Source organism: Schistocerca americana, chromosome 8 (genome assembly GCF_021461395.2).
Source record: "Schistocerca americana isolate TAMUIC-IGC-003095 chromosome 8, iqSchAmer2.1, whole genome shotgun sequence".
NCBI lineage: Eukaryota > Metazoa > Arthropoda > Insecta > Orthoptera > Acrididae > Schistocerca > Schistocerca americana.
Window position 1 is genome coordinate 185,191,605 of NC_060126.1, and position 14,246 is coordinate 185,205,850.

The window sequence follows — 14,246 nt, forward strand, 5'->3', positions numbered from 1 at the left end:
TAACAACTGACAGGTGATCTGATCAGAGATATCCATGTGCCACCATCCAAGCGACACTTGCTTCCTGGTTAGGTCCAGAAATTTTAATATGTGAACTACTGATGAGAGGAACTGTTCTTTTCATCTACGATTTTAGTAATAGTTCACATGACTTGACTTCTCCCATCTCTGCAGTCCACAGAGTGATGAACATTACAATTTGCTAGCATTATTTTAGGATCTATTACTGCATTGTTAGTGCACTCAGCTGGTCCGCCATTGTAGCTGTCCCCTGCAATGTGCATTTGGTAAGAGCATTGACAATACCACTTGCTCTATACTAAATCATCCCTACAGCCGGCAGTGGCTAACCTGTGATCCTACAAGTGAGTAGTGTACATTCCATGTTACATTAAAAATGCAGCATGTCCCTACTCATATCTTGGTATGAATTTTGTTGTACACTGAGAATATGACATGCGCTCTTCTTTTTAGCCATGTCTCTGAAATATGTAGCACCCGTGGGTACCAACTACACATGACACTTGATAACAGAGGTAGGGAAACACAGTCATCACCATTTTGATAAAAGGAACATGTAATATTACACTGTGGCATCATCACAACTCAATAATAATTTTATTTTAATGTCTTTTACACTGTGACTTCATTATACCTACCATCATTCAGGAAGTCTTCAAAAATTCTCAGGCCCTGTATAAGCTCTTGAATATGCTGCTGCTTTACAAGTGGTTTACCCTTATGGACAATTATGTATGGCCTGAAATGTGGAAGATTAATCCAGTATATAGCATGTTTAGCACTATTTTCAGCAAATAACTGACAGAAAAATAAATTAATTAAAACTTACCTACAAAGACGCCCACCATCAGAACTGATATAAATACACCGATGGTTATGCATAGGGTATATTGAAATGAATCCGCTTATTAAGCCTCGTCTTCGTAACAACCTGAATACTCTTATAAGTCGGCTGTAATCTCGTATTATCCCTAAGATGTTACCTGCGGTAGTGCAAAAAATAAATAAAAGACTGTTAAGCTAAATGGTTCTCAATTTTAAATCTGCTAAAAAGGTTTAAAAAATTAATGAACTAGTAACTGTCAACATTATACATCCACGAAACAAGCAGTGATGAAGAACACTGAAAGACTTAATGGTAAAATTTAACTTTAAATTCACATATTTACAGTAAAGAAGTGTTGGTAGGGACATGAAAATTTCATAAGAACGATAGTGTGAAATTAGCAGTTTATAATAAAATATCACAAATTCAACAAATTTTATGAGATGTCACAAAAATTGAAATTTTGCTGTGCAAAAATGTTGTAAATCAGAGGATAGCAGTTTACTAATATTTGTAACTTATAGTTACTGAGTGTTAACACTGCTTTTTGACTTTTGATCTCCTCAAGGCTGAGGTTCGTTTATAATCTTCATTTCCCAGAAGCTATGATGTGGAAATTAAAAAAAAAGCACCAATATTAGCACAGGATTTGGCATAAAACCCAGCAAGTTCTGCAAAAAAAAAAAAAGAGAGAGAGAGAGAGAGAGAGAGAGAGAGAGAGAGAGAGAGAGAGAGAGAGAGAGAAAAACCACTCAATTTGACAAAAAACACTCAATTTGGCAAAAGAAATAACACCAAATTTGGCAAAATAAGCAATATCAAATTTGGCAAACTGAACTGCATCGAGCTTTCTTGCAGTGGTTATCTACAGTTGATAAATATTTGGAAAAAAATATTTTTTGTGCCAAAAGCTATATAATTTTATTTATCCTCTACTGGATTCAGTACTGGCTACCATCTTCATAAGAGAAGATAATGTACATCAATTGGTCAAAAATATAGCTCTGTCAAATAAAGCAACAGCAAGTGTAATAATATGTGACAAACTGTCACAATAACTGTTTCACTGAATTTCCACTGTAGTATTTACACAATCGAAGTGTGATAACATGTAGGCACTTAATTTTAACATCAAATAACCAACACAAGTACAGTCAGAATCACAAATTTTGTGAAAGGTAACACCAAATTTGGCAAAAAATAACACCAAATTTGGCAAAAAACAACACCAAATTTGGCAAAAAATAACACCAAATTTGGCAAAAAATAACACCAAATTTGGCAAAAAATAACACCAAATTTGGCAAAAAATAACACCAAATTTGGCAAAAAATAACACCAAATTTACAAAAAAAATTACACTTTATTTGACAATAACAACTATGGTTTTGGCAGAAAATGGTGCCAATGGTGGCAAAAAATAAACGAAATCTGGCAAATTTGACAAAAATACAAACTAATTTGCAAAAATAATGAATCTGGCAACAAACAACACCAATTTTGGCAAAAATAATAGCAAATTGGGCCCTAGTAGTTTGGTTTTACACAAATACTGCAGATTTATAGAGAAAGAGGATGTGAAAGCAAGGGGAAGAAGGAAAATTGATGTTTTAACACATCAATGTCAGAGTCATTGAAGACAGAGCACAACAATTGGTCTGCGAACTGACGAGCGTATTCTCTCTATCCAGTTACATCACAAACAGCAACTACAAACTGCTTCACAATGTCATACAAGCCCTTACACAGTGAACCTTTTACACCAGTGATGATGCAGTGCTCAGACACGCCCAGGAATCACTTCCTTTCCACTAAATGTATTATACTATATGGAATACCGAATTTAGTAAGTAAGGTAAGTAATGCAAGAAACTAACATGAGCAGAATCTACATAAAACACCCTATGCCACCTGCCATTTAGTAACTGTGAGACCCCTCAACAAGCTCCAGTGCTATGTCCTATAAGAGAGGTGGTGTGCATCACTGTTGCAATTCTGTGAGTGTATTTTCCTAGAAGAGTTGGACAACATATTTCTTCCTGTCGCATATGTTTCACAAAATGACAATGATGATAAAATCAGAGCTCAGGCAGGTTTATCAAGGTGTTCTCAAACACCGTTCTCAAATGGGACAGGGAAGGGTGAAATGATAGTAGTAACAGATGTACCCTCCACCATGTATCATAATATGTCTTGTGAAGTATAATGTAAATATAGACACAAAAGTTGAAAAGCAGAAAAGAGAGGAAAAGAAGGTTAAAATGAGTGCAAGGACAGGTAGCAGAATGGCAGACACCCAAACAGAAACAGTACTTCCTTATACTCGTGAATAGCGTGAATACTTCAAAATTTTGTATTTCAATCTCCACTTTCCAGTTTTGAAAGTACTGTTGTAGACAGTTATACTTTTCTTACGAAAAAAAGGTACAAGCATGCCACACAGTTCCTCTTCTGTTTCATCTTACAACACTTTGTTTTCTTCCCAATAATGCAACAGTACCTAATTCAAAACCAATTTAATGCCTGTGACAAGGTGAAAAGTGGTATTCAGCAACTAAATTTCAAGGTACTGACAGATATCTCAGGTACTGTGACAGATATCTCAGATGAAGAACATTATGAAGACATACATAAGTCACTGAAAAAAATCTATGTCGAGAAAGTGTTACAAAACATCACAAATTTCTACTTTCACATCAAAAAGCTTGTAGTTCCATGAGGTATTAAAAAAACTAATAAACTCTGCTCCGTTCCACTAGTTGTTCAAATTTTACTTGCAAATAAGCTAGTTAATTTAGAAAGAATTACTCACCATTAAGAAATACCATGTAGACATCACAACTGTTAATTTCCTCTCCACCAAGCAAATTAACATCTTCCACTCCCATATTAAATGCTAGCCGAATTATAGGACCTTCTTCTACTTCTGTTGTAATATGAGCCATTAACGCCAAATTCTTAACTAATCCACAGGCCTGGAAAACATAAATGGGGTCAATGGAATTGACATGTTTAGTGGAGGCATACACACAATTAATGTACACATAAATATGTATGCTACCTGTCTATACACCAATACCACCGCATAGCACAACAATGAAACATTGACCAGCACTACTATTTGACACTGCTCTGTGCACACTTTGACAACAACTATTCACAGTATAATGTGTATGAAATCACTATTCATCTGAATCAGTGCTTTAATCTGACACTTCCTTTTTTTTGTAAAAGTTTAATGTAGGTTGCCCTTTTTGAAACTATATTACTTCATTCACAGATATGATGACTCTTTCATTCTGGCGTCTTCTAAAAGCAAAAAGACAGAATAAGTTTCCTACTAACAATGATGTACAGATCTGGGCAACAAAAGCATCAAAGTTTCCACCTACTTGGCATTTATTTATATTGTTCATAATATTGCAGGAATTGCTGCTTAATAACAATTTACCCATATGTCAACAGACTATTTACTGTGCGCTTTGCTCCTACAGACTTGAACCCATAAGCGCTCAGCATTGTTCCCTTATGGCGTAATTTTGCACACCATCAATTTACTAAACTTCAACAATTTTGCTTGGATAGTCAGTCACCTTTTCTGTCAGGCAATGTCACTCCTTTTCATTCTTAATAAATTTAAAGTTCACTTTGCTGGGTAACATATCAAAATTTGTGTGTGTTTTTATGAATTAGATACCACATGACAACATTCTCCAGAATAAATTAAAATTAAGTAAAATACTGGATTTTTGGTAAAAAGATAGGCACTACTAATGTGTTTTATGAAGTGCCAAAATTTTATAAGCCCAAAGGTTTCACACTAAGTGTTAGTATCATTAATAACATGACTTATTGATATTTTATACACTGAAGCCCCAAAGAAACTGGTATAGGCATGTGTATTCAAATACAGAGATATGTAAACAAACAGAATATGGTGCTATGATCAGCAGCACCTATATAAGACAATGAGTGTCTGGCACAGTTGTTAGATCAGTTATGGCAGCTTATCAAGATTTAAGTGAGTTTGAATGTGGTGTTATAGTCAGTGAACAAGTGATGGGAAACAGTATCTCCAAGATAGCGATGAAGTAGGGATTTTCCCATATGACCATTTCATAAGTGTACCGTGAATATCAGTAATCCAGTAAAACATCAAATCTCCAACATCACTGCGGCCGGAAAAAGATCGTGTAAGAACGGGACCAAAGACAACTGAAGAGAATCGTTCAACATGAGGAAAGTGCAACCCTTCCACAAATTGCTGCGGATTTCAATGCTTGGCCATAATGAGTGTCGGCATGCGAACCATTCAACAAAATATAATCGAAATGGACTTTCAGAGCCGAAGGCCCACTCATGTATCCTTGATGGCTGCACAACAAAAAGCTTTACACCTCACCTGGGCCCACCAACAGTGACATTGGACTGTTGATGACTGGAAACACGTTGCATCAGCGGACAAGTCTCATTTCAAACTGTATCGAGCAAATTGATGTGTACGGGTATGGAGACAACTTCATGAATCCAAGAACCCTGCGTGTCAACAGGGGTCCATTCAAGCTGATGGAGGCTCTGTAATGGTGTGAGGCATGTGCAGTTGGAGTGATGTGGGACCCCTGATACGTCTAGATACGGCTCTGACAGGTGGCAGACATGTACGTAAGCAACCTGTCTGATCACCAGCATCCCTTCATGGCCATTGTGCATTCCGAAGGACTTGGGCAATTCCAGCATGACAATGTGACATCCTACACATCCAGAACTGCTACAGAGTGGCTCCAGGAGCACTCTTCTGAGTTTAAACACCTCTGCTGGCCACCAAACTCCCCAGACATGAACATTATTGAGTATATCTGGGATGCCAGGCAACGCACTGTCCAGGAGAGATGTCCACCTGCTCGTACTCTTACAGATTTATGGACAGCCCTGCAGGATTCATGGTGTCTATTCCCTACAGTACTACTTCAGACATTAGTTGAATCCATGCTACATCGTGTTGTGGCACTTCTGGGTGTTTGCGGTGGCCCAACACTATATTAGGCAGGTGCACCAGTTTCTTTGGCTCTTCAGTGTAATTATACGCTTAAAAAGTCATTTCTGACCATTTATATTTTACAGTTTACACTTACAAATAATGTAAGAAGAGAAGTTTCACTGGATTAAATTAAACAATTGCAGTCTACAGCTGGTACTTCACTTCCATAAAGTAGAAAAAGAAATCATTCATACGAATAATAAATTTGAAGTCATTCAACACATGTATCACTGTAAGATGCAAAATATTGCTAGTCACTATACAAATGACACGTTGAGCTACAGACAGGCACAACAAAAACAAAAAGAATATTACACACTGAGCTTTTGGGGAAAGCATTCTTCAGAAACCAAAGGAAAAAATACACACATTCACACAAGCAGGCACATCTTACAGACACACATGACCACTATCTCCAGCCACTCTTGCCAGACTGAAATTGCCACATTGAATGAAAATAGCAATCCAGAATGGACAATGAAGGGGGAGGGATAGCAGAGTATGGGTGGAGGGAGAGAAGAGTGCTGTTTGCTCCGCTGAATTGGTGCTTTTGTTCAGCGCAAGAGTTGCACTCTGACCATTAGCAGCTGAAGATAGCAGTTGTGTGTATGAGGTCTGCCTGCTTGTGTGAATGCTTATGCGTTTCATTTCTTCTGTGAAGAAGGCTATGGCAAAAATTGGTGCATAACAGCCTTTTCATTGTGCCTGTCTGCAACACAACACATCATCTTTACAATGAGTAGCAATCTATCCTTTTTATAACATTTTTGATATTCCAACCTGGACATGCCATTGTTTAACATGTGAAAGAGACTTTCTAAACCACAACTATAAATAAATTTGAAAACCATGTGTAATTTTATGAAAGGAATAACAAGTAATTACAGAACTAGTAACAATCTAACGCAGCCAACAGACTTTCTAAAACTGAACAAAAATGGTACAAAATAGTATTCAAAATAACAACTAGAGGAGGATATCTTCTCATTCTGCATATAACAGTGCTGCCTATTTGGTCACTTCAGTACTTAAATCCTCAAATACCTATTTACAGTGTACTACTATCCATTTTGCCAATCCATTTCTCTTCTTTTTTTTTAGCAGCATTTTAGTAATGTTTGCATAATAAATCATTTATTACTGAAACACATTCAGACTGGCTGAATTATGCCCAAGTTACCATATTTTATGGACTATAAGATGCACTTGTTTCTCTGAAAAATTGCCTCCAAAATTCAGGTTCACTTTATACTCAAAATTCACATGAAAATGTCCTGCATTTGATTTAAAATTCTCACCAGTCTTAAAAACAGCCATATATTTAATGCTGTGGGAACTTATCTTTATCTGGCAACATTGGATCCAACTGGTGGCAGCAGTGCACCTGTGCAACGAACATGAGTTGGGGGAATTCACAAGCTTGCTACCAGTCTCCCTCCTGCACCATCATCACAAACCCAGAACATGATGCACCACTGCAATTTATGGTGCCACTGAACTTGAATTGAAAGTGATTTGGGTTATCGGTAACAGTACAGTAATTTTGTTAGTAGCTACTTCCGTAATGGGGGGGGGGAAAAAAAAAAGGTATTCATATGATGTGAGCTATAAATTGAAATAATACCATACGCAGGAACATGGAAACAGAGCAGCCGAGCAGTGTTTCGGCCCTCTACCAACAGAAAAAAACCATTCATGATTGGTGAGCTAGAAAAGGAGAACTGAAAAATATGAGGAAGACTAATTGTGCAACTAGGGGACTGAATGCAAAATGGCCAAAAATAGAGGATGATGTATAGAAATGCATTTAAGGACATTGTCAAAATGGCATTGGAATTAACGCAAAAATGATTCAAATACATGCTCATAAGTTAGCACTACAGTAGAACTTAACAGACTTTAAAGGTAGAGTGGTTTGGTGCTACAGATTCATGAAGCGTCATGGACTTAGCAAGCAAACCAAAACCAAACATCTCAAAAAAGGCCACAAGAGTATAAAGGGAAAATCTTATCTTTCCATCACTTTCTTATTCACCATCAAAAGAAAACAAGTGTGGAAGAAAGCCAGATAGCGAATATGGATGAAATTACTCTGACATTTGATGCACCAAGTAACAGAAAAGTTGCCGTGAAAAGTGCTAAAACCACAACTATAAAAAAAAGTGGACATTAAAAAATGCATGACACTGTAGTACTTTCATGTTGTGCCGATGGTACTAATCTTAATCCAATGATCATTTTCAAGTGCAAAACAATGCCAAAATGTTTTGAAATACCAGCAGGGGTGGTGTTCACATACATGACAAGGATTTGATGGATGAGGCTGGTATGAAATTATGGATTAACAGAGTGTGTGACAGATGGAAAAGACCTTTATTGAAGAAGAGTTCTCTCCTTATGCTAGATCAATTTAGTAGTTATCTGAAAAATTCTGTGAGAGAGAAATTGAGACAGGGAACTACAGAGCTTGCTGTTTTTCCATGAGGACTTATTTACAATAAAGGGAGCTTTAAAACGAACTACAATCAAACAAGTGGGTCAGTGAATAAAAAAGTAATGGTCCAGAGTGAGAGAAGACATATCGTTAAATCTTTCAAGAAATGTGGCATAAGTAAAACTCTTAATGGCAGTGAAGACTATCTTATATATGAAGAGGACAACGATAATGATTATGGTGATGATGAGGAGGAGAAGGAGGAGGAGGAGGAAGAAGAAGAAGAAATGTTATTTTTTAAGAAATTACTTAAAAATTAAGTTGTGTCTTTACAGCCTGTAGTATCCTATAGTCTGTAAAATACAGTTTGCATCTGTATAAGAAAGGAGCGAAGGAAATACCATCAAGGGTTTCTAAAGGGTTTCAGTACTGAGAAGGGCATTTACACATATAGCAAGAATGTACTTAATTCATTAGACAAGAAATTACAGACTACTGGTATATTCAGTGATCTGTCAAAGGTATTTTACCTTGTAAAATAAAATATATTTTTAGGTAAATTTAATATTATGTTCCAACAGAAAATGCCACAAATTGTTTCAAATCATTTGTCTCGGACAGGAAACAAAGGGTGTCAACAGGAGAGATTGCTGTTCTATGCAGCTAATCATCATCCAACACAGAACTAATTATATGTGGTGTCCCACAAGGTTCTGTCTTGGAGCACTTACTTTTTCTTGTGTATCTCAGTGACCTTTCATCAGGAACATTATCAGATGCCAAGTTCTTTATTAGGAGATGATACAAACATTGGAATAAATAGCAAACCAAGTATAGTTTTAGAAAGACCTGTTCATGAAATTTTTGTGAACATTAATAAATGGTTCCTAGCCAAATCTTTGTCACTAAATTTTGAAAAGACACACTATTTTCAGTTCAGATATTTTAAGAAGCTTCCTCCTTGTATAGGTCTAAAGTATGACCACAAGCAGATAGAAGAGTTGAGTGTGTTACATTCTTTGGATTATACCTAATGATAAATTCAACTGGAGGCCTAATTGTCAATTTAAAATACGGATTTTGGGAAATGTGGGTGATATAAATATTTTAAAAAATCAGAAAAGATAGCATACCTCACTTATTTTCATTCCATAATATCATCGAAATCATTTTAGAAGTAACTCATCAAGCCAAGATAAAGTTTTCTCAGTCCAAAAGCTTGTAATAGGAATTATTTGTGGTGAGAATTTCAAGAGCAACCTACAGAGGCCTGTTCAATGAACTGGGAGTACTAACTATTGCAAATTAATATATTTATTCCTTAATGAAATTTGCTGATTCCTTAATGAAATTTGCTGGAACAATATATCTCTTCTTGAAATCAACTTCTCAGTTCATGAAAACAGTACTAGAAACAAGAATAATTTTCATAAAGATTTAAAATAACTCACATTGGTCCAGAAAGGCATCCATTATTCAGGAACAAACATTTTCAGTAACTTTCCAGCAGCCATAAACTGCTTAGATACAAATAAAGTTCAGTTTAAGGGTAGCCTAAAGGATCTATTAGTGTCCAACTCCTCTTATTCCATTTATGAAATTCTAGGTAGAATGCACTAATGAATATATTGTCCATAATATCAAATAATGTGAATGTTCCATAAAATCTGATTTGCACATCAGAGTAGTACTGTGATCAATGCAGATGAATGTTAAACTAATTTTCTATTTGATGACATGTGGCTACAATAGTCTAAGAATATTCACATACGCATCCCAATGTAATGTGGATTTAGACATTTTACGCAAGAAGTAAATCTATAGGAACAAAATCGAATGTTATGAAAGGAAAGAGCTGGAATAACTGAAGAGAGACAGCTGAAGTACAATAAATCAAAGAGAAAAATGAGCATTAGAACAAAGTATGTTTTTACTATATTTATGAGGACAATTTCACTTAAAACTTGTGGAAGGAACATTAGCATTTCTCTCTTTTTGTAAACATGTATTATGTATTCTTGTTCTATGACATGTTCTACATCTTTGAACATCTCACCATGGATCTATGGAACAAAAACTATATACAACACGGTGAGAAACTGTCTGAAAAGTTTGTAACAGTGTTTCAGGATAGATAGTGCTGAGAAATAATGGTAAGAAAGAAATTCAGTAAGTTGTGCCATTTCTCAATTAATTGGCATTGAAGTTAGCCAATCAGGCCATTGCGTGTGCAAATTCAAACAGCCCACCACAGACAGTAGCACCAAAGGTGTTCTTCATTTGGCTTCCTAAAACCGAACAAGAGAGTGATACAGAAATTGGACGTAGGATGGTAGTAAGGATTGAACCTAAGCCAAAGACTGAGCAGTCCTGTGCACTGTCAACTACACTATAAGAACAACTGACACTAATTCTATCTGGCGGGCCACTTGAATTTGTGTGTGGAAACAGCGCAACGTAAGAGTTTGTTTTTAACAATTATTTCTCAGCATACACTACCCTGCAACATACAAGTTTCTTAGACAGCATTTGAAGACCCTATATAATCTAACCTAATCTTACTCTCATGTTACATGATACAAACTAATAGTTACTATCCTTTCCAAAAATACGAATTGTCTGTCATGAATGTTCGTATATCATCTGTACATCTATTCCGTAACTAATTTCCTCCTGTTTGCACTTAAAAACTTACATAGCTACTTCCTATTTTCAGTTCTCCCTTCGGATAGTTTCACTGCCTCTTGCGACAGTCTTTTCAGAAATTTTCTAGTGTTTTGTATACATTCTGTATATTCAATCTTCTTATAAATTACTGACTATTAATTCTCTTTCATTTTAATTATTACTAACACTCTCAATAAAATCAATAAGGTTTGATTCATTCTAATTATTCTTATTTCTTTTGACTATCAGCCAATCATTTCATTTCTTTTTATCACATTCTCGTACTTTATGCTACAGTTGCTTCCATATTACAATGGTACACCTGATACTTGATTTAACAAAAGTCAATAAAGGACTTTTTGTCACCTTACTGAGCTATATCTTTCTCTGTCTTCCTCAAGCTCTTTTCCGTTCAACTTTCACTTATGCATCAATTAACAAATTTTATTTTCCAATTTTTTAATGCATCTTTGTCACATTAATCTCAAGTGCTCATTTTTCTCTTCAATTTATTGTACTACAGCTGTCTCTCTTCACTTATTCCAGCTCTTTCCTTTAATAACACACTTCTAAATAATTCCATTTTTGCTACTGTAGACTTCCTTCTTGTCTGCTTTCACCAAAATCAAACCTCTGCATTATGTGTATAGTGCATCCAAAGCGACTTCTCAGTCTCTCTTGAAACACATTCCTTTGTTCAATTTAATTGTCCTAACTTTTCTTTGGGGTTCTTCATTTCCCACACTGTTAATACCTCTTTCCATGCACTTTTCTGCTACTGTGTTTGGTCCTCTTTCGTACAGGGTGTGTAAATAAAGTTCCAAGACTGATTTTTTCCTGAGTAGCGGTGCACGTGCAGACTGGTCTCACCACCTGCGCCAGGTGGTGGGGGGTGTTGGCTAAGCGAGCCAAGCATCGGCATTCACCAGTGAAATGCTGGGGTGAAAACATCACAAGTGCAGTCTGTTTTGAAACGTTGTCGAGAAATCAGAGTGTCCAAAATGCAGTGCCTCTTGGAGCGGCGAAGTTCGATCAAATTTTGTGTACAACTGAACTAGACTGGTACACAAATATTTGAATGGTTCAAGAAGCCTATACAGAATACGCCATGTCACGTGCCGTGGTTCTCATGTGGCACAAGAGGTTCAATGATGGATGTGAAGGCTTTGAGGATGAATGCTCTGGAAGACCTTCAACAAGCAGAATAGACGAAAATCTGGCCAAAGTGTGACAATTTTTAAACAGTGACTGACGTCTCAGCATCATAATGATTGCACATGAAGTGGGTTTGAATCACCAAACCGTATTTCAGCTAGTTACAGAAGATCTAGTGATGAGAAAATTGTGCGTGAAACTTGTCGCGGAAGCTTTCTCGGATGAACAGAAGGAGTGGCGACTGGATGTTTCACAGAAAATGCTTGAACATTTACAAACCGAACCTGATTTTTTGGACAAAGTGGTCATTGATGATGAGACCTGGGTCTTCAAATGTGATCCAGAGTTGAAGAGGCAAAGCTTGGAGTGGCACACCTTCGCATCACCGAAGCCGAAGAAAGCCCGATGACCAAGTCACGTGTGAAAAGCATGCTCATTGCTTTCTTGGACGGCAAAAGGAATGATCCACAAAGCGTTCGTACCTGCCAGACCCTGTCAATGGTCAGTATTATACTGGAGTGGTCCGCCGTTTGAGGGATCGAGTCAGCTTGGAGAAGAAAGACGACTGGGTACTCCACCATGACAATGTGACCATTCACACCTGCTTTGCCGTCACTGAAGTTTTGACACCGTTCAACATGGCAATGCTGCTGTAGCCACCCTATAGCCTCAACCTCACCCTGAGTGATTTCTTTTTGTTACCCCTGATGAAGAGAGACCTGAAAGGGTAGCAGTTTGACAGTGTCGCAGAGGTCCAAAAGGCTTCAACGAGGGTTTTGAACAGCGTTCCGGATAAGGAGTTCAAGGGAGCTTACCAGCAGTGGAAATCTAGTTGGAAGCGATATGTGGATTCTCAAGGCACCTATTTTGAAGAATTTTACTCCGATATATGAAAATATTGAATAAATTTTGTGTTTGAGGCCAGTCTTGAAGCTTTATTTACACATCCTGTATAAAGAGCTGTCCATTCACATGACATATAAAGTGAATGAAAATTTCTGTAGCAAATTAAATTAAGAATTTACCTCTCCTTCAGGTGTATCAGATGGACATAACATTCCCCACTGAGAAGGTTGCAGGGAGCGAGGACCTGAAACTTTCCTCGTCTTTTCAAACTGGGAGTTGACTCGTGTCATCATTCCTAATGCTGAAATGTAGGAGAGTCTTGAAAGAACCTGAGTCACTCCCTGGCGGTCCATTTTAAACCTCTTGATTGTCCAGTTACCCTATAAAAAATATAATAAACCACTATCAAAGAAAATCGTTTAACAAAATTAATATTTTTAGATTCAGTACTTTGAAGATGTGATATGTCAGAATAACACAGAGTTATTATTTTACTGTAAACTGATACTCAAGTAGCAGCAATTATCATTGACATATTTGGATGTCCAATTACATATAAAAAAAACAAAGATGAGGTGACTTACCGAACAAAAGCGCTGGCAGGTCGACCTGCCAGCGCTTTTGTTCGGTAAGTCACCTCATCTTTGTTTTTTTATATATAATTTTTCCCACGTGGAATGTTTCCTTCCATTATATTGATACAATTACATATAAAGTTACATGAATTACACTGTTCATTATAAACTGCTCAATAATTAGTTTTGTACCACATGCATATTTCAAACGTGTTGGCTTACAATCAAAAGGGGAAGTGGATGAAATAACAAGCCTTATGAAACTACAGAAAATAATTTTTTTGTGAAATAAAAACAAAACAACAATAAAAAAAAATTGAAATTGTACATCTTTGTACATCTGTAAACTCAACATCAGCTCCTCGGTAGCATTCAGCACCCTGTGCATTGTAACATGTTTCCATTCTCATTGGCACCTGCCCACAAGGTGGTTGAGACATTGTTGCTCAAGACTGCCCCACTTACAAACAGCTGCCCTCCAGATGTCATCCAATACGTGAGAAGGGTTCATGCGACAACATGCAGAGAGTTACAACTGGCCCCAAGCAATCTTTCGATTGGGTTCATGTCAGCAGACATCACAGACCACTACATTTGGTTCATTCGGGAGTAAAATACTCACCAAGTGAGTATGATGTGCCCATCACCTTTAAAGACAAAACCATTACTGGAAGTTGACTGTAG

At 36.8% G+C, this 14,246-nt stretch overlaps 1 protein-coding gene across 1 annotated transcript in view; it reads right to left on the reverse strand.

Moving 5' to 3' along the window:
- Positions 1 to 14,246, reverse strand: part of LOC124545165 (DNA-directed RNA polymerase III subunit RPC2) — a 192,022-nt gene that overhangs the window by 66,295 nt on the left and 111,481 nt on the right. The window contains exons 10-13 of the mRNA XM_047124000.1: positions 13,167 to 13,367; positions 3,660 to 3,822; positions 851 to 1,004; positions 660 to 760 (exon numbers count right to left, since the gene is read on the reverse strand). Of these exons, the coding sequence (XP_046979956.1) occupies positions 660 to 760; positions 851 to 1,004; positions 3,660 to 3,822; positions 13,167 to 13,367 (619 nt within the window). The remainder of the gene's footprint in view (positions 1 to 659; positions 761 to 850; positions 1,005 to 3,659; positions 3,823 to 13,166; positions 13,368 to 14,246) is intronic.